This window comes from Seriola lalandi, unplaced genomic scaffold, assembly GCF_002814215.2.
Source record: "Seriola lalandi dorsalis isolate HSWRI2012SDOR001 ecotype SW California unplaced genomic scaffold, Sedor1 jcf7180002054318, whole genome shotgun sequence".
Classification (NCBI taxonomy): domain Eukaryota; kingdom Metazoa; phylum Chordata; class Actinopteri; order Carangiformes; family Carangidae; genus Seriola; species Seriola lalandi.
In genome coordinates, this window is record NW_019524871.1 from 831,447 (window position 1) to 856,557 (window position 25,111).

The 25,111-nt window shown below is 42.8% G+C and overlaps 1 protein-coding gene across 1 annotated transcript; it reads left to right on the forward strand.

Annotated features, from left to right (window-relative positions):
* Positions 1-889: 889 nt before the first annotated feature.
* Positions 890-24,808, forward strand: frmpd1a (FERM and PDZ domain containing 1a). Its single transcript, XM_023406871.2, has 14 exons — positions 890-1,008; positions 2,588-2,751; positions 7,375-7,477; positions 7,613-7,658; positions 8,932-9,036; positions 11,019-11,114; positions 11,543-11,668; positions 11,820-11,939; positions 12,655-12,791; positions 14,126-14,345; positions 14,465-14,647; positions 15,818-15,962; positions 16,057-17,370; positions 19,134-24,808. Exons 1-14 carry the CDS (start codon positions 890-892, stop codon positions 22,652-22,654), a joined length of 6,399 nt encoding a protein of 2,132 aa, XP_023262639.1. The 3' UTR covers positions 22,655-24,808.
* The last annotated feature ends 303 nt before the right edge of the window (positions 24,809-25,111 follow it).

The window sequence follows — 25,111 nt, forward strand, 5'->3', positions numbered from 1 at the left end:
CCAAAACAATTAAAAAAAAAAAAAAAAAACATGACAATGAAGGTGAGTCATACCTGCCACTGGATTGATACACTCCTATAGGCTGTACCTTTGAATGCATGTGGACTACTCCTCGAATCTCTGACATCATGCTTGAGGGTAATCACAGTCAAGGACAGGTAGTGAAAATCCAGGAAGGATTCAAGGGTAACATTTGCCGAAGCCTGTAGGCCTCATGTGTCTGTACGCTAGCATGAAATTATCTAAAGTGTTGCAGGGTTCCACAAGGACCCATTAACTCACTACTGTAGGCCCATGCATTAGCCTGACTAAACCACACTGACACCAAGGGAAACCCAAGTCCATTACATCCATCACACCAGTCACCACGGCCTGTCAACAATCATTTATAAAAAACACCAGCCTCACAGCAAACATAAGAGGGATCCATTTGAAGGAGACACCATCGTTATTGCTTATAAGGGACTACTGATATTGATTTTTATTTAGATTTTGAATGCAAAATGCAAGTAATTGCCTCATAACTCTGGCTAAGCGCATATTAGGCTGCATGAAACCACTAGTGACATCATTGTTGGCCTCAGCCCAAGACTACCCAGAAGTCCCATTCCAAGCCTAATGTGTGAGTGTGTGTGTGTGTGTGTGTGTGTGTGTGTGTGTGTGTGTGTGTGTGTGTGTGTGCTGTGTCTCTTAAGCACTGTGGTTTGCAAGCTCTTAAAATTGCCGGGGACATTTTGATTGTAAATATCTGATGAAGCCAGAATTTACTCTTTGCCCATTTTCCTTTTCATTACATTATTTATTATATGAATTTATTACTGATGTGGAGCCAGTTAACCTCTTGTACAGTGTGTATGACTCCTTTGACCTTTTCTCCCATGGCAGGTAAATGGAGGCGCAGGACAGGAGCCGCTCCCCATCCCGTAGGACCAGCCGGGTGGAGCAGGTGGTGGGACGATGGCTGAGACGGTCCCGAGACTTAGGCAGCAGGTCTCACTCTCTGAGCAGGTAAAGCTCTTCTCTTGTTCAAATTCACTAGATTACATTCTCCATTTTATCTGACTTGCATGTCGTTGGACTGGGGAGTGGAGCCTGTGTGAAAATATAGAGATCCTGTCCACAAATATTTGACCCAGAAGCCATTTTAAGGAACTTTTTCCACCTGTGCTATGTTTTGCTACTGTCTCTTGTATCTCTTATTTTTGTCCTTATTTTTTCCAATATATACAAATATGAAGTTGTTCTCACAGAAATGATCAAATTGCCAGAGCAGAATTGGAAATATGGTAGTAAGATCGGAATTTACTGAACTGGCTGGACCACAACAGCGGGGCCAGCCCTATAAACAGAAAAGTCACTGACTGACTGACTGGCTGATGAAGTTACAGCAGCTGAGTGTTGGAGCTTCCGTACTGGTCGTTGCTCTTTCAAAATTTTAAAAGGATTTGGCACAAACAAGCAGTGTTGCCAACTTAGCACCTTTGTTGCTAGATTAACAGACTTTTCAGACCCTTTAGCAACTTTCTTTAAAAAAACTTCTCATGCAACGACAATGCAATGACAACTTAGCATCTTTTGGATAAACCTTAGCTACTTGCCATAGAAGAGAGTTGCCAGTGTTGACCCTAAAGTGTTTGGTCGGCCATCCCCTCCGCAGGCACACATCTCTATGCTGACCTAACAGCAGATGGTGTTGATGAGCTTCTAACTCTCTCTCAGAGTGATCATTTTACAAGTAGCTGAAATCACAGTGCAGTACAGTTTAATTTATGTGTATGGTTATTTTGTCAGATGACATAGTTGTAAAACCAGCATTTTAGCGAGCATCAACCTCCGGGATGAAAAATGAAGCCAACACAAAAGTACCAAAAACTGCTGTTCCTCCAATGACCACTTGAGTCTAGCTCCAGAAGTGAGTCAGTCCCTAAAGCCTCTCATGTTAAAATGGCCGACAGCAGAAATAAACATGTTTACAGCCTGGTACAAAAAACAGTCTCTTTAGCTGAAGTAATTTCCCCTTAATGACAACTGTACAGGGAGTGGATTTTTATATAACTCATAGTTATGCACAGCTGAGGGCGTGGCCGCTTTGAGGGACAGGTGGGACAGCGTATGCTTGCCACAAACCCAGCTCCACACACGCCCCACCACTTTTCCCTTTTTCGGATCAGCTGGGAGTTAGGCGGTGTCAGGCACTGCCAAGATGGTGATGGCGGAGCAGTTCACTGAGCTTCAAAACTGCTCTTCAGAAACCTATGGGTGTTTATGGATTTTAACAGGATTTTAAGCAGGAAGTGACTGCTGGTTAACACGTAGTCTTAATGGGCTTCGTTTCAGTTATTATTTCATACTTGTTCCGTTGTCTGAAAATAGAAACAGAAAAACATGTAAATGAGAACAGCTTTATTGTGTGTATTGTTGTATTGTTGTATTATGATACTGTATATGTGAGCACAGAGAGGAGGAGAGAAGCAAACAGATAAAGAGCTGAAGTAGGCAGAATGCAAATAGCCTTCGACGCGGTGCAGCCAGACACCAAGTTTTGACCGAGTCTTGTTTTTCTTTCTGTCCGCCTGTTCCTCTCCAGAGACCGGGTTGCATTGGACGGGAAGACAGCAGAGTCCAGTGGCTCTGATCAGAGGAATTACCCCTTCCGCTTTAATATTCAGATTCAACGGGACGAGACGCTTAACTCCCATGGCCTCACTCTCTCCTCCCAAACCCCCATTGTGGTACAAGAGGTCACCCCAGGTATGACGAGACTCAAAAATGTCAACATAAAAGTGGAAAAAGGAAAATTGACATTACAAAGAAAAATCTTCAAACTTAAATTTGTATGGAGAAAATATTACACGGTTATTGACAGTTCAGCTCCTCTTAAACCCAACTGTCTGTGTTCTGACAGCTGATGTTTAAAGCTGATGACGTTGTACAAACCTTGTTGTGTTTAAACGTGGTTCTTCTATACACAGCTATGTAACATTCTTGTCCCTAAACCCAATGCAGCGCTCACCCTGCACAACACAGGAGTAGAAGACAGCACACAGTATTACTCAGTATCAGGGAGATAGGTTTAATAGCTGACGCTGCATGTTCAGCTGAGCAATGTCTGCTTGGTGCCTCTCCACCAGCTCTGACTCCTTCTCCCACAGAGATCCCATTCTAACAGCCAAGAGCCAGTTTCCATTGCCAGGGTCTGCAGTGTGTTGGTCTGCCTTGTCAGTACCGTCTGTCCAACAGGCACAGCTGCTACTATTCACCTGGGCGCCCAAGGGAGCTGCCCTCCCTGCAATCCAAGTGGAGGGAGAGTAGCGCAGGAAAAGAGAAGCTGTGTCTCCACATCCTCCATAAAAATGAATGTAACCTGGTGAGGAGTTCAGCAAATCTATAGCACCTCGTGGCACACCACTGTACCTCTGGGTGCCTGTTAAGGATATCCCAAGGGTCCCTTTCTGGAGCAAAACTGGCAGATACTTGACTACTGACATACTTGAGCGTATTGAGTGTATTGTGCAGTAACAAGAACTGGAAGCATTTTCACATAAATAACTCCCTCCAATCAGATGAATTGAAGCAGAACTCTCATTTGCTGGTCTGAAGATGAGGATTTTTAAAATATTTAACCCACCTAAATACATTATTATCTATTTTTAAATGTAAAATCAGACAAATAGCTTTACTGTACAACACTGGCATTCGACAGACCATCCTGTTAAATATATTCACATATATTCACAAGAACAGAGCATTTTTTCATCTCATTCTGCCTGTTGTCTCTAGAACAGGACTCTAATGTTGCATAGAATAAATCTCCTCAGCCAATGAAACGGTGGAGCTGTGCCAGACCACTGCAAGCCTCTGGCCAGTGTATAAAACAAACTGTAAAAAGTGGAACCTCCAAGGGAGGCTGATACATGCACACAAAATCACATTAACAGAGGAAACGTACTGTGGCTCTGATGTTGTGTGTGGTGTATGTGCATGGTGTGTGTGTGTGTGTGTGTGTGTGTGTGTGTGTGTGTGTGTGTGTGTGTGTGTGTGTGTGTAAAGCATCTTTGGGATAATGAGGAAGCAAAACAAAAAAGAGCTTTTCTAAGAAGAGGGACTTTTTAGCCCTCGATTGAGGCTCTCAGGCAGCACTTCCTCCCAGGCTTTACACTGTCCCCGAAAACCTCTTCCAATCAAATGCCTAAGGTGCTTTGTAATGTAATACATGGGCATGGTTGGTGTTAGGGTTTAGATTGGGCTCTATGTAAAGGAGGTGTGCGTCACAAGCTCAAGTCAATCAACAAGTCCTCTGAACTAAATACATTTACAGGCTGTGTCAGCTGCATCTCATGGTACAGCTCCTCTAACTGGTTAAAATCGAAAACATACAGTATAAATACAAGGTCTTTATACTTTTTGCTCACAGGTATTCTGTGCTGCCTTATTAATAATTCTCACTAACACACAGACAAACAGTTACCCATGCTGACCAAAGATGTTATTCCCTGGCTTCTGAAAATGTTGTCACATTTAAATCAGAGCTGCAGTCTTACAGTCCCTCAGTCAGTGTAGGATTATTCTCCTCTCAGAGGTGAAGCCCTGTGTAGTGAACCAAATTGCTGTCTCTGTTTTGTTTCGCAATGTCTTCACTTAATCCCTCTCATATTTTTTGGGGATGTTCTGATACCACTGCATTAAGAAATGGTTTTAACAGCTGTATACTACTGACCCTGTAAGGATGTGCTCTGATTGCTATCGTTATCGTGTTGCAGGGCTCAGTAAACCCTTTGTAAACCATGAAAAGATACGTGGATGAAATAGATGACTGTCAATCCTCAAATCAGTAAATAAATTAATAAATCTAGGATTAAATAACACTTCATACACTAGATGTCCTAACACAAGTGCCACACCTCAAAATGAATGCCTTGCATATTGTATTCATTGCCTTTTTACTGGTTGGACTTTCCATTGTAACATGTTGCAAAATTGCCAACATGTTGCTAACGGCTAATGTTACACTATTTACCAGAAATCACTTCTTCTGCGCCGCTCTTAAACAGCAGTTACACAGTGGCTGCACAGCGCAACTTCCTGTGTATGCTGTTGTTTTAGAGCAGTGAATTTACTTCCAGGAAAACTGCCATTTTATCTGGGTGTGAAACTATGAAGTTTATTAATAAATTCCATGGTATCAGATCAGTGCATAGACTTGGGTATTCACTGATACCCAATACTGTATTTTTGCCAGTATCAGGGGCATTTCCAATACTAGTCTCTCTAATATTTGTCATGATAAAGTGTATTGTTCTATATTGTGATATGTCCAATTTAGAAAATGATATTCATTTTTATTTAGTGTCTCGATGAAGTTGAATCTTATTGTTTTGCCAGTCAAGAGCTGAAGATACATACATCACACACCACACAGGTAATCACCATGAATACAGATATAAAAAAATAAATCTAATCTACACTCATCAACATATTTCTAACTCCTACAATGTATTCAACCAAAACAATGGATAGATCAGAAGTTACAAAATCTGCTTCACTTTTGTAGAACCAGTCAATAATATTGATCTGCTGGCTCTTGTGCCCAAACCACATTAATATTTGAAAATGAACAGATGATAGCTGCCATCTACATAGTGGGATGTTTTTTTGGAATAAGGAGATGTTTATGTTTGTATGGTCTGTGTTTTTTTATTTATCATATCCAAAAATACTGACCTACTGTAATACTGACTGCTACACAAGCACTATTTGATTTTTTGCAAGCCAGTCATGTAAAAATGATACATAAGTATTACTCATACATAGTGTTTTATATTATGTCAATCTGTCTATATTTGTACTGTGAGGTGCAGCTTGCTGCAGAGACGAGGACCTGAATCCCCCTGTGGTCCAGGGGCAGATTACCTCGCTTTCTCCTGTCTGGCTAAAGTCTGCTCTGTCACCATCTGCTTGTGCCTGTCTCACACACACACACGCACACACACACACACACGCACACACACACACACACACACACACACACACACACACACACACACCACACACACACACACACACTGTTGCTCATGTCTCCAGTGGCCCGACTGAGCCTTGGCTCAATTTTGCCTCTCTCTGTCTCTGGCACGTGCTGCAGCATCTTGACAGTGAAATATGAATCCATTATTCAAAAGCTTTTTCAGAGCTATCAGCTTCCAGTGTCACCTGTGTTTTCTGTTCATTTGGGATGAAACAAAAAGCAATAGCTTGTTTCACAATTAAATAACTGAGCAGTGAGTGGTTACTTGATGTTGTAGATAAAACGTTTGCTGAAGGTGATGTTAATGATAGTAATCAGGGGAGTGATAGGAGAAGGAACTGTCATTTGTCTATACACAGTGTTTACACAGGTTCCATAATGTCACATAATGTCCAACATTTGCATTGTAGTGAAGATACCTAAATAATCTGATGAAAACTATGGTAAAAACCATGATCTTTGCTTTCCTGCCTTGAATTGCAATTTGATTTATGCACCAGGGGTTTGTCATTCAGCACTGGTGTGGTACACAAAAATATTATCACACATCATCACCTGTCAGTGTGACGTCGCCACAACAGACGTGGAGCGGGAGCGAGTGTGCTGGGTCTGTGTGGGATTGCACTTTTAATATTCTCCCAGGATATCCATTGTAAAGAAATCTGTTTCACGCAGTCTGCAGTACTTCTGTAATAACTTGAGCAGAGAGCAGTGAAACACGCACAGTAAGGCACAGCAACATCACTGTATTTGGAGCAAACATCGTATTGTAACTTTTAGCCACAACTCTGCTGAATTGAAACAGTGCAGATTCATCATTCATCGCCTAATTCAATGAATACTACTGTGTCAGTACAGTATAATCTGTATCAGCAGCGGTGACCGCAGCCATTCAGTGAAGTTTAAGAGCAGATGCCAACTGCTCTTCAGCTTCTACACTGGTGTACTGTGTGTTAAAAACAAAAAAGATAATAATTTGAAGGGTAGTCATGTAGAGAATAAGTGGTTATTTGGGCCTTAATTGTGCCGACACAGAACCTTAATCTTGTGCTCATATAATGGATAATAAAAGAAAGGTGATGCTGAGGTAAGGGAGACTGGAATGCTAAATGAATGAAGGCAGAGAGATGTGTACAGTAGTTGTTTGATATACAGAATATTGAACAAACAGTTATTGGATTTCTGGGACGGTCAGGTTTGGAGAGCTCTCTCAAAAATTATGCGTCAGTGTGAGATGAAAGGAGATCACCAGAATACAAGCCACTGCCTGTCATCAACCCTGGTCGCAGTATGAATGCAGGCCAATTGAACACCCTCAGGCATGACGACACAAGGACATTTTGTGTGCGCAGGTGGTCCTGCAGATGGCCGGCTCGTCCCTGGCGACCAGCTTGTGAAGATCAATAACGTTGCTGTTGATGACCTGACCCCGGAGCAAGCTGCTGAAATAATCAGGTCTACGCCGACAGCTGCATTCACAAACACACACGCACATACATGATTGTTTGTACATGCACCACAGAATACTGTTTAACATTAAGTTATGCACATCACATCTAACCTGGTTACCCTCCCTTTATTTTATCTCAGGGAGTGTCAAGATACGTTGACAATGACGGTCCTCAGAACAATGCTGGTGAGTCCACTGGTTCCAACGCAGATACACATTTACACAAAGTTACACTGATGGACACTTAATTGGATAATGGCTGGTCCTTAAAGCCGGACTTTAGATGAACTTAATGTGTTTCTTGTTTCGTATTTACATTATGTTATAGAAACACACATCAGCATGTACAGTACATCTACACATGAGCGCATACTGTACATACACAGTTTCGATACACACACTCTAAAATGCTGTTGTCAGTAAACCCATTAATCAACACGTCAATGAGACTTGGGTTCAAGCTTCATTGGCAACAACGATCCTGTCACCAAGGTCTCACCACTGCATCACTGTTTACAGTGACAACGTGACACCCGCGTAAACCCCCCCACACACACACACACACTCAGATTGACGGCTCTTCCTTGACGTATGTGTTTGCAGTAAGGTGAAGTAGATCGGTAATTAAATGGCTGCTCCTCAGTGATTCTCCTCAGTAGCTCTGCTGATGGAGGCACCTTTACCATCTGATTTATAGCTCACACCTCCTTCAAGAAATCATTATTGAGCTGTGAGGAATTATTAGCATTTCCCAGGAAATATTCATCTCTGTCATGACCGTTGATGGTAACGAAACATCAAAAGAGAACCAAGTGAATATATTCATTATACTCAGATAGTGACATAAGAGCAGGAGAATAGTTTGACAGTTTCTGTTGCCTTCAATACGTGGACTGTAACTGGTTGTGCAGTGATGAAGGTGCTTATGTTTGTTTTCAACTGTACTTGTATATCTCCTAAATGTAAATCCCCTAATGGAACTGCAAAATTCCTAGAGTGTATTTGGATGCTTGTGTTGTATTGACAGTGGGATGGTGTTGTACCATAATCATTTGTCTCATTTCACTTTCCTTTTTCTATTTTTAAGTTTAAACAGCCTTAATTTAAATAATTAAACTTTAACCTCAACATACTGCATTGCCATAATGTACCTGATGTCAACATTGTTCTCTTTGTTAATTATAAGCTACTGTTTTTCTTGAGTAACATAAGGTACGGAACAACTATATAAAACAAAAAAACGTTTTTTAATTGCTTCACTTCTTAACTCATTAAAATACTTAAGTGTGTCTGGTTAAACTGCTGTATGGTTGCTCTAATTAAATACGGAGCAAAAGCAACAGACTGTATGTATTCGTTCTCCTCATATGTCCCACCACCTCACACAGCCATATTCAAACTGATTGATTATATATAAAATACTATGACAACCTGATTTATTGATTTCTGTTCCTCCCAGGGCCCTAAGTCATCGTTCATCACACCGGAGAAGAGGGCCAAGCTCAGGTCCAACCCTGTCAAAGTTCACTTTGCTGAGGAGGTGGAAGTCAATGGACACTCTCAGGTGAGTTTGAGAACACGTTGTCCCCATCTCCTTCTTCATTGTCATCCTAAGATCATCTTCATGCAGTGTTTCCTTGAGACAGTTGATATTCATCACATGCATGAACAACTTGAAACCATGTTACATAGATGTTGTTGGGAACATCAAGACTTTTGACATTTTCTACAAATGTTTATTGGCACAACTAACTGCATTACTTTTGAGCACTTTGCTCCATCAGTTCATCCATCATTTATCCATTTACCAAGATCTATATCTGGATTATGACATCTGATCATTGGCCTTTACATTTACAACTGTTATTAAGTGCTGTTAAATTATTTCTGCCTGCATTGGGATCGGATCTCAATATGCAAATTATGTATGCAGAGCTGATGGACTTGTCAACAAACATGGGGCAGTAAATCAGGTGAAGCAGCAGTGCTTTATGGGCTTTATTTATTTTTCTGTGCTAAGGAAAATCTTATCTGTCGCTTTTTGCTGAGGATTCTTGAGATAACAGGAAAAGCCAGAGTTCAGTGACCTTTGATTTTCTTCTAAACAAAGCAGCCAAACTACAGACTATACTATTTACACCTGATTAAGAACTGATCACACTTTGAAAAACATCACAGTTCTCTGTGCATCTAGATCTCCGGATACAGATCACATGTTAATACCAGATGTAAATGGTGTCTAATCGTCATGGGATATTGTTTATTTTTGTTTGATATTTCACACATGTCCATCTTAGCCCCGCATGTCCATTGCATAGTGTCAGAATGATATTTAAGTAATGTTTGTTTTTCTTCAACGACATCAGACCAACTTATACTTGTATTATCAGTTAAGGCAACAGTTTCCAACCTTGAATCCGTGCCTGTTTGCACCCACTTGTCACAGGTCATGAATGAACTACATCCAGCCCATATGGGCTTACAAGACACCATGAATTCATATGAGCCTAAACCAGAATCCAAAAATGGAGAACCCAGTCAAACAACTTTCATAATCAAATCTTCCGTCTTTCCTTCCTTCCTTGTCTACTACAATATTCATCACTCATTTGTAAGAAAAAATTGAGTAAACGCTTATTAAATAATCTGACACACTTCTATTCCACCTCCTATCTTTTGAGAAAAAGTTATCAAACTTAAAAACATGAAACTAAACAAGCTTTTCACTGATGGGGAGTGATATTTTATGATTGCTCAGTATTATTCCATACTGTGTGCAGTTTTCTCCTATCAGCCTTGTTGGGCAGAGTTCCCATCCTGCCAGCGGATGTGAAATTAGCTGGATGAGGAAAACCACAGAGGCTGGAGTGCCCATTACTAATCACAGGGAAAACACAGATCAATATCTGCCTCATCCTCCAGTCCTAATGTCTGTGATTACAGGACAATAAGCATCCGATTAGAGAAGAGAGAGGGAGATAGAGAAGAGACAGAGAGAGTGGGGGGTTGTTAAAAGGGAGAGAAAATAAAAGAAATGCAAGATGGGAGGGTGGCGAGGGAGGGGTTGCCTGAAATTTGAAAGCTCTCCATTTGAACTTCAAAACATACAGACATCAATGTTGCATTAAATCACAGTGTCAATACAGAGGAAGACTTTCTAAAATCATAGGAGAACAGGGATGAGGCAGGGAAAGATGAGTCACCACGGTGAACGAGCCTGGCAGACAGAAACAGGCCAGGGGATATGATGTGAAGAAATGCTCCATGAGAAGAGCTGAAAATCAGACAAGGCTCATGTCTCGCTTTCATACTGTGAGTGTGTTTTAATGTGCAGAGGTTACATTTGATATATTAAATATATTGAAATACCCAGCCCCTCCCTATATGAGACAAACATTACATACACAAACATATTTTCTATGTCATATCTCTCTGTCAGCTGTGATTTATAATCCTCTTGAACCAGCAGGTTTTACAATGCTCACATTTTCAGCTGACGCCTTGCTTCACCCCCGACCCTGACTCTGACCCTTGTCTGGTTTCCAGGGTAACTCGCTGCTCTTCCTGCCTAACGTTCTGAAGGTTTATCTGGAGAACGGGCAGACCAAGGCCTTCAAATTTGAACCCAGCACCACAGTCAAGGTAGTATACCATGATAGACTACGACAATTACATCCACTCCGACTTTAAGTTTCATTAGACTGGACACTTCGGACACTTGGGCTTCAGCGATGACTGAGACTCATAATCTGTTTATGAAATGATCGAATTCTCTGTTATTTTTACCTAAGTCAGAAACTATGGCTAATTTTCATGCACACTTCTTTGTTGGTCCAAATACTCTGAAACTATAAACTATAACCATATAACAGAGACAATATTGAAATTAAAGTCTAATTTGAAAGCCCCAGCAGTTGTGATTCTCTCAGTCTTTATCAGTACATCAGGATCCTGGATTTGCTAACCCTTCAAACTTCCCTTCAGACTTTCCCTTCAAACCTCAGCTCAGCAAATATGTTTCCTGATGTTATAAAATATTGTCTCACGATGTGGTTTTCTGTGCGCATCAGGACATTGTGATGACACTGAAGGAAAAGCTTTCTCTGAGCCGTATCGAACACTTCTCCCTGGTGCTGGAGCAGCAGCACAGCATCAGCAAACTACTGCTGCTACACGATGAGGAGGGGATACAGCAGGTACACACACACACACACACACACACACACACACACACACACACACACACACACACTAATAACAATTTTTCACAATAATAACAATTTTACATTTACATTACATGGCTCTACTGGCAGGTCAGTTTAATCCTGCATGTGTGTGTGTCTCCAGGTGGTCCAGAAGAAAGAGGCCCATGACTACAGGTGTCTGTTCCGTGTTTGTTTCATGCCCAGAAGCCTCCAGACTCTGCTGCAGGAGGATCCCGCAGCCTTTGAATACCTCTACCTGCAGGTAGATTGATGACCCACAGACAAACAGCAGGCTGCAGCATTTAACTTTTCATATAACCAGTTTGTCTTGATTCTCGTTAGAGTTCATAGGTTTTCACTTTACCCGTAACATAATTTATTTGTCTGTTTTCTTTGTTCTTTGTTTTAACATACTGTGTTAGTAGCAGTAGAAACAGTGAGATCAGCTGCTTCGCTGTCATCACAAACTCACAGGCAACATCAACGAGTCTAACCTTAGAGGGATTCTGAGTCTGAATCAAATTACTGTAGGAAGCAAAGTTTTGTAACACCTCCAAAAAGTGCAGTGACTGTATCGCTGCAGTTGACACATTTTAGCATGATGTAAATCAGCTGACAGCTCAGCTTGTTTTGAAATGTGCCACACTTTTATTCCTGTCCTGTAGTTCCTTGATTCAAATAAGGAAAATAAGGGTTTTGTCTCTTAACAAGCAAAAACCTGAACTGTACAGACACCATCTTGCATGAATGAAAGAAACACTGTGCTCTGTCTGGCTCATGAAGTAAAGTCAGAACATCCTTCCTACTGAATGTTCTTTTTACTTTTTAAACATTACTTTGTGAAAGTTATGGATATTTTCTTCCACTAGTTTAAAAATCATGAATGGCAGATTATTTTTTAAATTATATTTTTGTAACTTTTTTATATCACTTTTTAACCATTTTTACTGTTTTTGTTGTGTATGTGTTTGTCTTAGGGGGTGAATGATGTGCTGCAGGAGCGATTTGCAATAGAGATGAGGTGTAACACTGCCCTGCGACTCGCTGCCCTGCACATTCAGGAGAGGCTCTCGAGCTGTGGACAGTCACCAAAGACCAACCTGAAGATCATCACGTGAGACATGAACACATATGTCTGATCTTTATACCTACACATCACTAAATTCAACCATAATTAACACAGGACTTTTATTCCTAGTCAAGATCCCAGGGCAAAAGTGGAATTCATGCTGGTCCTACTGTGCTGCAGGGACATTAATGAAGCCAAACCTCATCAAGTGTGTTATAGTAAAATCAATTCAATCAGCGCATCATTTTAAGTTGTATTTTAGTTATTTTGCATCAGTCATATCAAAATTACCCTGCTTGAAATGTAACAGAAGAGTATTGGACCGGAAACACACTGTCTGCGTGGTGTGTGCATGGCGGCTGCAGAACGTCTTGGTTTTCATTTCAGTGACCATGTTAACGGGTTAGAGCAGACACACTGCCTGATCTAGAGATTCAGAGTTTCACCCTTTTTTCACGTGTGATGAGCGCAGTTCTCAGCAAAAAGAGACAGGGAAACTAAAGTTTCAAAGTCTAGGCAGAATCTGAAAACATGAATATGTCACAGACATGGAAAAATAGAAAATATTATTTTTTTTATCATTTTAGCAGCTGCATGTGGAGACAGTGACATTTTAGTGACATTTTCTCTCAGAAATAAAACAGAAATTAATTTATAATGATCAGAAATCCATAATTGGAGTAGCCTGCTGATGGCCATTATCCAAGATGCAGACAGGTGGAGCTGGCAGTAGCGGTGACACATGCAGTTGGTGTGAACATACATGCGCATGCAAGCCGCAGCCACCATGCACACGCAATGCAGGCAGTGTGTTCCCTATGGTAGTTTCTTAAAGGTCATAATTCACATTTTTAATATTCATCCATTAAAGTCCTTTTGGCTGTGGTTCATGACCATCTGAAGTCCAGCCAAACTGAGGGCTGCTACCAATGAGCTATTCCTGATCTAATGTTTCATTACATAACCTCACTGCAGACAAGAAACACTGTCTAAATATAAAGTAGAAGCAATAAGCAACTACTATACAAATGTTAGAATTAGTCATTTCTCTCTGTTTTAGAACTAAATATTTTCCCTGTTAAATATACACTGCATGCCATGTACACACAAACAGAGATTAGGTTCCATCTTTTTACTTAGAATACACATTATATTTCTGAACATGTGCACTGTAGTACAACTGGAGTCCCTTTTTTAGATGAGCATCAGTAATGCTTTTTAAATAGATTTTATTGTCTTCAAAGAGAAATGTGTTTTGGCGTGGAGCTGGATGTTCCTTCCATACACATATGTACAGATCCTAAAATCAGATTGAGCTCTCTAACAGTCTTGTACTCACAAACAGACCCTCTCCATCTGTGTTTTTGTGTTTGCTCCAGGAAGACGTGGGGCATAGAGAACTTTGTGTCATCCACATTGTTGAGGAACATGCGAGAGAAAGATCTGAGGAAGGCCATCGGCTACCACATGAAGAAGAGCCAACTGCAGCACGATCCTAAACAGAAGGGCCTGTCAGTGGATCAGACGAGGATAAACTACCTGGAGGAGCTGGCTGATCTCAGGTCGTTTGGAGGCAAATCCTTCAGTGCCACCATGATGGTAGGTTTTTGGACTGTTAATTGTAGCTGTATATTGATTCTGTTTTTTCTGTGTCTGAGATTTTGTTGACTGAACTTTCAAGCGTCTCTCTGTCCTACAACCCCTCCCCCACCTGTCAGCTCCAGGACAGGGAGTCGATGGTGACCCTGCTGGTGGGGGCACGGTATGGCGTGAGCCAGGTGGTCAACCACAAGCTCAGCATCCTGTCCACCCTTACAGAGTTCACCAGCATCACACGCATCGAGCTGCTGCCTGAATCAGAGAAGGTCAGCCTGGTCAAAATATACCTGCAGGACATTAAGGTAAGAGCAGGAATCCACATACACCTAGACATCATCAAAAAGCCCTTTTATGTTGAAGTAACTGAATCAGCAGCAGTGGGTCATATTGAGCACCAATTACCATTATTGGTTCACCCCTTTGTTGGTGCAATTTGTCTGTATTTTGCATGTGTTAGACAGTGACGGTTTTACATATTAAATATCCATATGTCATTCTACAATTTTTGTGATTCACCTACAGTTTGGACACAGCAGATTTGGCCTCTTTGGAGGTCTGGATGCTAAAAAAAAATCAAAAACCGCTTCCTGCCAGACCTCTTTGGCCCTGTTCAGACCTGCATTAAAATGCGTCTTCGGTGATCCAATCACAAGTGGTCTGGCTCTAAGTTCATCAGTTCACACCTGGCATTAAAATCCATCTTCAAAGTGCATCTGGAGTGACCACTTGTGATCGGATCTTACTTCCCCGCGTTATATGAAAATAAACAGGTATGCGTTGGTGTTCTTAGCCAGTCCGACTACTGTGTTTGTGAGAGAGAGCAAGGAAATGATGGGCTGAGTGAGTCATTGTGCTGTCCGCAGCTCAACAATGAAATAAGATTTTATTTATTTGAAATGATAAAATATTTTCATTTCATTATAAACTGTGTTGGGACTAATGAGACTGTCAGCGGACGTCAGTAGAGTAGGTGGTCCTTCAATGTGGCCCAGGACGCATTTGTGTTCACACTGCTGTGAGAATGTGAACACATGTTGTCCAGACATGTAGTCTGAGTGATCGGATCTCAAATGTGCCCTCAGTGCGTCTTGGGTGCGTTCACACCTGTACTTAGAGCTGTCAACCTGTGATCGGATCACCTGAGGCAAATGGTACAAAGTCTGAACAGGGCTAAACTGCTACCTGCCACAATAATAGCTTAAGAATCCTGCTAATTAGCATTCAGCTTCAAATGACACTGTTTTTCAATGAGTAATTATGTTCCTGACCTGTTTACATTATTTTGTGTACCCCCTCTTGTATATGATGTGCAGACATCAGCTTATAAAGACATATAGTTTCTTTTTCATCAATATTATGACTCTTGGATGCAATAGGATTACTCTATATTAAGTGTGTTTCTCTTGTCTTTCTATATCCTCTCTCTCCTTGTCTCATCTCATATCATTGTGTCTCCTCTCTCTCACACAAAGCCCATCACATTACTGTTGGAGTCAGTGGCAGCCAAAGATATGTCCTGCCTAATAGCAGGGTACTGTCGAGTTTTTGTTGACCCCAACCTCAACATATTTCCCTGGATAGATGAGTCCAAGAAGCACAGAGTGTCTGCTGAGGAAGGTACAAAGAAAATACACATGTACAGTCTATGCATCTATCACTGACTGCAGTTCCAAATCCTGGTGTGTGTTTTCATATCCATGCATGTTCACAGGTTATGTGTCCCGATGTGGCAGCGACTCAAATGACTCCTCAGACCTGGACATGGAACCACTAGTGACCCTGGTGTCTGTCAACGAAAAGCCCTGCCCTCGTGTCAGATCCTCATCAGATCCGGATGGAAGAAAAAGAAAAGACAGAAGGAGAAACAAAGATGGCAAAGAAAAGGGAGATAAATCTTGGGAAGATAAAAAACAAAAGGAAGAGAAAGATGCTGACACTGAAAAGGGAAAGAATAGAGAGGGTATGACTGAAGACACCGGGCACAAGGAGGAGACAAAGAGGGCGCCAGATGGTGGACAAATACAGATTGAGGTAACGAACAATGACTCAAGGGAACGACAGGAGAAAGTGGGAGAGGAATGTGGAGGTGGAGCGGAGGCAAAGGCAGCAGAGGAGCAGCCATCTGCATCAGAAACATCAGATTCTTGTCACACTGACTCTCGTGTCCTCACCAGCCCGTCCAGTGACTCCCTCGATGCTTTGGAGGAAGATGATTTACTGTCGTGTTCCTCCTCCTCCGGCCACCCCAACGCTCCCTCGCAAATTCATCCCCATGTCCACTCTCACCTTCAGCTTAATCCTTATTCTCATAGGCAGGTTCAGTCTCACCTCCTCGCCCCTCCACCAACTCACTCCCACCCCCTCAAACACTTCACAACTCACGACAGTGGGGGAGGAGGCTGCAGGAGATCAGGCGATGGAGCCGATCCTCAACTCATCGTACCTGTCTCCACCTCTCAGAGCCTTCACCACACCCTAAAATGTTCAACTTACCCCGAATCTGATGACAGCTCTCTGTGCTTCGCTGAGCTCTCTCGCTTCGTGGACTTCCTGCCGAGCCCCCCGGAGGCCAGTGAGGATGATGAAGATGAAGAAGAGGAGTTAAGTAGGAGGAGGAGATTGTTCAAAGAAATGGACCAGTCGGTGAGAAGAGCAGGTGAAGGAGGAAGCGTAAGCGGGGAGGGTAGTTTTCAAGAATTTCCACTACCCCTCTCCCCATCCTCCCCCTCCTCCCACATGGAGTTTGTGTTTAACTTTGACCAGAGGGACGCTCGCTGCTACTACAAACTCTGCTCCAACATCACCCCCGACAGCGCTCGCAGCCTTCCCCGCCCCCTGCTCCATAGGGAGGGAGAAGACTGGGAGGAAGTGAGGGGAGGTGGGGGTAAGGCTGAAGACCTGGAGCCGATCCCCATCCTCCACCCACCTCCTGGCTTTGGAGACAGCAGCTCCGACGAGGAGTTTTTTGATGCCAGAGATCGCTTTACCTCACCTGAAGACCCAACCTCAGGCGCCGTGCCAAGAGGTGATTTACTTTTCATTGTTCACAAGCATTTACTGTCATTGTCCTGTAGAGTGATAAAAACACAGGCTGTAAATTGTGCTTTTGCTTCCATCTAGTGGTTGAAGTTTTTACCTCATGAAAGCGATACAATATTGTATATTAGAGAAATGTGGCATTACTGCCAGGAAAGTAGCAGACGTCACGTCTGACCACACCTAACAGTGATGGTGGATGTCAGCCTATAGAGCCTGTAGGCTCAGTGCAGCTGTGCTCTCCTGCCACAAAAGATACAGCATTTAATCCATTACACTTAACTGTCCAAAGACATTTATTAGCCCAGTGGAAGAAACGACTAAGTACACGTACTCAACTACTGTATAAGTACAATTTTCAGGTATATTTTTACTCCACTACATTTGTATGATAGAGTAGTATAGTAGTTCCCAGTTATTTTACAGTGTGTTACTCTTGCTTGCTTCCCATGTGTGTGAGCTGTTTGCAGTTCCACTAAATACATATTTCCCTTACTTCCCAAACCAATTCATTTAAATAATTGTTGGGGGGTCAAAGAGGTTAAATTATCCAATATTTCACAAAAAGCAATGATTAGATTTTACTTGTAACACATATATCAGTATTTTGCTTTGTTTTTACTTAAGTTATGGATCTTATTGTAATGCACCAACCCTACTTAAAATCATATTTGGTTACATCCATAGTATATCCATGTCTACACCAAAGTGTCATTCCTGTTGATTCTTTGATTAGTACTCATTCAGAGCATCTTTCTTTTTTTGCCTGCAGGCTCCAAATAGCCACAGCCATAATGGCTGAATCCAAATGTTCTCCTTCCAGACCTGTGAACAGCGCTCTCACTGAGCTTTGTTATATGTACAGTGAAATGTGCTCTGTGTTTCAATGGATAAGAACTGAAATTTGTGACTCTGTTACTCATTTCAAAGTATTTTTTTGAAAGGTTATTAATGCTGTTGATGTTGGCAACTTATGAATGAGACACGCAGATTTGCTACACACCTTGTCAGAATGTGCAGTGACATTTTTATTTACATAAGCTGCCAAACACAATATTATATAAACATTAAACCTCCAGCTGAGGATCTTTACACCACAGATGGACAAAAAACAACATTTGCCCGTCTAGTCTTGCAGATTATAACAAATCCAAATTATTCAGACAACTCATGCTCTGTATGTGCAGTGTGAACCCTACCACAATAATGAAAAAAGCAAATGTCTTCTAAAATAAATATGGTACATTCATTCCTTCATTCATTCATTCATACTGCTTATTCCTACCCAGCTAACATTGGGTGAGGGCGGGGTTAATACGGTACATATTATTCTTTTGTTTTTTTACATTGTCATATCCATATCGCTTTGGATTATGGATAATATTCAAAGCAGAGTCTGGTGAGGTCTGCACCCCAAGCAGACACTCTGGAAGTCTGCAGAAAGTCCACTTGAGTCCACCTGTGGACTTGAATGATTGTGGATTTGGAAAGCCCTCAGCATCGCCCTCAGAACACATCCAGAAAGAAAGGCCAGTAAATCAAACTGAACCAATGGAAACTTCACTCCTGGTGATAACAGTGATGTACAACTCTCTATATAAACCCATAATCCAAAGCGATAGATAAACCTTTAAACAAAAGTAATACAAAAGTTTAACTGATCGTTAAGTTAATTTAGATTATCTGTGTCGATGTTCTGTGCACACACATAGAACACACTTTGTTTTTAACATGTTTCTTACTGTCCTTCAGATATCTGCAGAGAGATGAAGCTGGACTTTCTCAGCCTCAGTGACATCAGAGTCTCTGTGACTGATGGAGACAAAGCTGGAAAAGCAGAAGACAAAGAAGGAGACGACGAGGAAGGAGGAGGCAGAGAAACGTTGTTCCAGCTCAGGAAAAGATCTCGCAAGCGTCGTTCCTTCATGGAAACTGATTATACTTCTATGGTGTCATATCCAGAACCAGATCCAGAAAGATCCACAAAGCAGGACCTGGGATCCAATAAGCTTCATAAAAAGCTTTTGGCAGAAGCCAATGATGCTCAGATGCTGAGTTCAGATCCTGAACCTTCAGCGCAAACCCAGAATCCCAGCCCTACTGTCTCCTCCCTGACTCACTCTGAAGGGGAACCAGCTCAGCTCGAGTCAAAACCCATCCTGTCAAAAGCCTGTTCTCATGGACCGGGCTCTTCTTCTGGTGTTGGGTCTCATGAGCAGACTAAAGACCCCCAGCCCTCTTCCAGGACCAGGAAGCAAGAAATGGAAATGGAACCTGACACGATGGAGTTCAAATCAGTCACAGATCTGGTGAAGGCTGCATCTCCTACCATCACCGTTGTCCGCTGCCGGGTGGATCCGGACGGGAAGGAGAGTGCTGACCGGAGGGGTGATGGAAAGGAGGAAGGGGAGGGACAGGAGGATATAGATGAGGGGACAGAGGAGGAAGAGAAGGAGGAGACAGCAGGTGTGTCAGGGAATGGGCCATTCACTAGTCATATGTTTTTTCCACAGATGGCTGAGGAGGACGGCAAAGGGGAAGATGCAGGAGAAGAGAGGATAGAAGGACTGAGAGGGAACGGTTCACAGAGACCACTCATAGGTGCTGAGGGTCAGTCAGAAGCCAACACACTGCCGCCATGCTTGATAGATCTGAATAAAAAAGGTAGTAACGGATTTTTGGGATCTCATCTAATTGCCCAAGAGCTGAACTCATATGAAGAGGAACATATGCTTGAAGGTGTGCATGACAAGTCAAGCCCACTGTCATACTCACCACCACCCCCTCCACCCTCATCCCCTCTACCTCCAGTACCAGTTTCTCACATATCCCAAAGTGACTGTTTGGTGAGGGAAGAAGAGGGAAGCACAAACATGGAAACCTCGACCACAATGTCTTTATCTCCTTCTGAGGAGATGTCACTTAGCAAACAAAATCACACAAACAAAGCACAATTACATTTAGAAGTCACGACCAGTGCTAATGAAGATGAAGCCGTTGGCATTGTCAGTTCTACCATGAGTAACAGCGATGACAGCACCAATTCTGACAATGTTTTCGATGATGACGAGGTGAGTTATCCTAGTTCAAGTGACAAGAAAGACGACTGGAATTTGGCAACAACGCAGAGCATCAGATCTAATTCAGCCACAGCAGGTGAGTCACTAATGAGCATTAAGTCTCTAACCAGCACCGAAGCTCATCCAAAAATTCATTCAGTTAACTCTGAGTATACTCGTGCTATAAACTCTATCACGGCAAAGCTTGGAGCTGCGACTAGCATCACATCTCCAACCTTTAATTCAGGTACTAAATTGAAAAGTGAAGAGACGCATGAAAACGCTTCGTGCTCAAATCAAAATATAGATAAACCTAGAAGTGTTTCCACCATGCCAAGTGTTGAAGCTAAAGAAAGTTTAGCTAATTCGGGCTCAGTGAAGGCTAACACAGCCATGAGCCATGATCTCTCCAAAGAGCCTCCTTCTCCAACTCACTTCCTCTTCCAGTCGTGTTCCCCGGGCATCATGGGCCGATTATCTGCCTCAACACTTAGGGGGAAGATTCAACAGTTGCCCCTTTATTTATCGCGCTCCCACGAAACCCTCCACCAAGCTGGGACGGGGAGCATAGCCCAGAGTCCTGTTGCGGACAACAGCAGCAACAATGTTGAGATTACCATCAAAGTCACAGATGTTGATGATGTCACACAAACTATAGATTTTGAAACGGGCACAACCGCAGAAATAGTGGATTCAGACGATTCAGATACAACAGTCACAGGCTCAGAGGTGGATGGGGAGCATTTTGTGGAAATGGCCTCAGCAAAGAGTTTTGATTCAGGTTTAGAGGTGAGGGAAGTAAACTCCCCACTTCCTGTCCAGACTGAGCCTAAACCCCAACATCGAAATCAGCATCTGTACTCTGGACCTGTCCAGAACACACCGGGACCAATAACAGAGCCTCCAGCACCCATAGTGAACAGCATCCAAAGAGATACTTCAGGCCTGAATATAGACACTCCCGGCCCCATAACAGATGCTCCAGAACCAAACATGGTCACGACCACAGCTGAAGACACTCCAGGTTACAAATTGACCAATCAATCACCTCCCATTCGGACTCCGATAGTGGTGACCACGCAGAATCTAAATAGGCCAGGACTTCCTTTTCATAATCAGTCACAGTCAGTAAGACGGACCAGTAGCGACAGGCCTTTGATGGGTCTTTGTCGACCTTCAGAGCAGAAGTCAGACTCACCAAAAACCCCTTCCTCGGGCTGCAGAGTGTTTACAATCTGTGAGGATCCATCTCAAACAAAGACTGCAGCCGAGGCGGGGACTACCCCGCCCTTGAAGCCTGAGTTCAGCTGTAGCTCTGTGCTAGCGTCTGGATGCGAGTCAGTTGTGGAGGGGGTGCAGGTACCACTGGATGCCTGTGGTTGCCCGGCGGTCTATACCAACTGCTTCAGCGGCGGGGACAGCTTTGACGACGAGCTGACAGTCTACGAGTTCTCGTGCCGCACACAGAGCAGCGGTGTGACCCAGACTTCAGGAGCGGTTCTTCCTCTCATGACCTCCCCACCTGTCCCCTCCTTTCTCTCCACCTCCTCCATCCACTCTCCCTCCTTTCCACGCTCCATCCTCTTCTCCTCCTCTACCTCTGAGCTCAGCCCTCTGCTCTCACCGCTGTCAGACGCCTCTGACTGTTTCCTGTCTCAAACGCACAAGGACACCATCAGTCGGTTAGGTCAGCAGCGCTACCCAGAACCCCCGACAGGTTTCCAAGTACTCCGCGTAGACGTGGACCAGCTCCTCTCAATTCTAGAGAGTAGCGGTAGTGACCGATCTGCGGTAGGTCACGGAGGTCGCCACCCAAGGGACACCTGTCCGGCTCATTTTACAGAGAACAAGCGGGTGCTCCAGATAGAGGCCCGGCGGCTGATGTCAGGCTGTCAGAAGGTGGTGGGGATTGGACAGAGCCCAGAGGAAATGCTTCACTCCCTGGCAGTCAGCTTCCGGACCCTGGTGGAGCTGGCCGGCATATGCCTCTGGTTCTCTGGTTGCGACAGGTGTGACCGGAGGAACGCAGAGGCGGTTGCAGGTCTGGCAGATGTGGCCCGCTCCTTCAGGGACTTCTGTCTGGCAGCGGAGCGAGCCAGCAGCAAGCGCAGCTGCCAGGACCTGAGCATCAAGCTGCTCGCCAAACAGTGCACTGCGCTCACCGCCTCCGTCTTCTGCCTCACCCAGCTGTTTCGCACCCTCACTGCACTATGAGTGGCCTGCAGCCTCTGAAGACTTTGAGATGACCTTCAAGCAGCCTGTGGTGTGTAACCTCAGATATACGGGGTCACTGGTGAGCCCACAGTGAGCCACGGGGCAGTGTGACCTGGGGCAGTCACTGTGTTTAGGATGGGCGGTAAAGCTGGAAGTGAGGTTACCTGGGAGCTCCATCACAGTTCAGATGATCACAAGAACTCTCAACATCATAGAGCCAGGTTGCACGTTTGTGCAGTCAACAGGGCAGAGGTCATTGAGGTGCATGTGGTGACTGACTATATGCTGTGCACGTACTGTAGCCCACAAACCAAACAGTTAGGCAACAACCAGACTGTAGGGTGTAAGCTGCAAAAGCAGAGCCTGCTTGCATTCCGGTATTGAGGAACTGATGTACTTGAATGTATTCTATGTCGTCTATTATGTTTATTAATTTATTATTTATCTAATTGATGAGTTACTACAATGTGTCTGAGCAAGCAAGGAATGTAAAGATAAGGACGGAAGAAATATGGAAATGTTTACAGGCATACCTTAAGAGGAAAAGTGGTGTGTGAGAGTAGTGGGCCTTTTACACACACGCACACACACACACACACACACACACACACACACACACACACACACAGAGAGATGCTCGTGAATCAATCTTTGATTCATCCATTCATACACAGGCCTTTCGCTTGACTGACTGATCATGTGAACTTTTTGAGTCCTCTGATAAGAAACACTGCAGTTTACTGATGCTTCTCTAACTGTATCTTTATATTCTCCAGGCTGTCAGCGAGGACTTCTTTGAATGTTACTGTTTACAAAACCAAAAAACTAGAGTGAGAATAAAAGGAATCAAAATCACATGAATCGATCCTGATGTTTGCCATTTTATAAATCTAGTAGCAGAATGCTGATGTATGCGCATTGTATGACTTTATAAAACAATCATTTGAATGAGGTACAATCCTTTTCACATTGAATTTGTTGTCATTTTGCACAGACGTTTGGTACGTTTATCTCAGTGTAATGCATTTGCTAGCTTTTCTCTCCTTGGTTTGTCAGCACTTGATTTGTCCACCTCCAGGTGAAACACTGAACCCTCCAGTGCATGGTGATGTGGATGTTGACCACTGCTCTTTTCCATACATCTATTTATTTTTTCTATGTAGTACTAACATTTGTCCATTGAGAACAAGAATCTCCTTTCTAAATGAGACCTGCTGAAGATGCTGCCCAACAGATATTTATGGTATATAGTTATATAGTTTAATGAGAATTTAAGTTTCAAGCATTGTACATGCACTGGACACTTATGTCTGAGCTTTTGGGACAGTCAGGACTTTACACTGACTTAGACCACACTGTCCCTTACACTAAGTGCATTATTACTACAGATTTCCCAGTATGGCCACAAATAGTAGTAAACCAGTGACTGACTATGGGCGCAGAGAGCCCGAGCAGTGCAGGTATGCAGTACGCAGCACTATTGGCTATCTGTACGTTCTGTCTTTCTTAGCCTTGATTGACATATTGAGTGGGAGGGTGTCAGACTGATCCAGTCATTGGTTGACAGTCTCTCCTCAGAGATCTTGAACTCAACTCATTCAGAATAAGACACGTTGATCACAAAACCATGTACAACACTGATTTACCTGAAGCTGTTGTATTAGAGCATTTTCACTTGGAATGTTTCTTAAAATAAAAAAGGACTGACGCACACTGGACCTGCATGTTCACTGGAGAAATTAAAGTTATCAGAAATGATTTCACCACTACAGTACTGGGAACACAATATATTACAAACGGTGTTTCTATTTATATTTATAATGGCGATTGAGACACTTTTATTTGTTGACTTGTAATGTTTTGTTCCTTTTGGATGTAACAGAATCTGATTTTTGCAGCAGAGAAAAGCTGAATTACTTTTACCACTTTCTCCATGTGGAAATTGCCCCAAACAAATAATGGAAAATCCTTTTCTTTTCTTTTTTTTTTTTTTTTTTTTTTTTAAAAATCATCATCTGTGCTCACGAAGCATGCTGTAATAAGCCATAAAATGCATTGTTGTTTCATCAGGGATTTTATCTGTGAATGACTGAATGATGACATCTGCTCTTGCTTTGTAATGCTCAACTTTCACCATTAAAAACAATGTCAAGATTTTCTCTTCAGGATTCTTTTTTTGCTCACCCACTTGTACCTTCTTTGCTCATGCAGCCAGAGAGCCACAAGGACAAGTTCATTTACAGGCAAGACAGAAAGTCTTTACACTCCAGTCTGAACAGCAGAAAACTAGCAGGTATTTCAAAAAGTAGTATGGTGATACTAAAAATAGACTAGCACACGGGAGATGAGTGAGTGCTTACACAGATACCTATTTATTTATGGAAACTCGGATGTGATATTGAAAAAAAGATTGCAATTACACAGTGCCTGGTGAACCGTTCTGTATTTCTATGAAAT

Excerpts from the sequence above, each read along its gene's own strand:
- frmpd1a (XM_023406871.2), top strand. The coding sequence starts at position 890 with ATGGAGGCGCAGGACAGGAGCCGCTCCCCATCCCGTAGGACCAGCCGG. Across the intron at positions 12,792-14,125 it reads ACCAACCTGAAGATCATCAC|GAAGACGTGGGGCATAGAGA; the intron begins GTGAGACATGAA and ends TGTTTGCTCCAG. Across the intron at positions 17,371-19,133 it reads CTCAGGCGCCGTGCCAAGAG|ATATCTGCAGAGAGATGAAG; the intron begins GTGATTTACTTT and ends ACTGTCCTTCAG.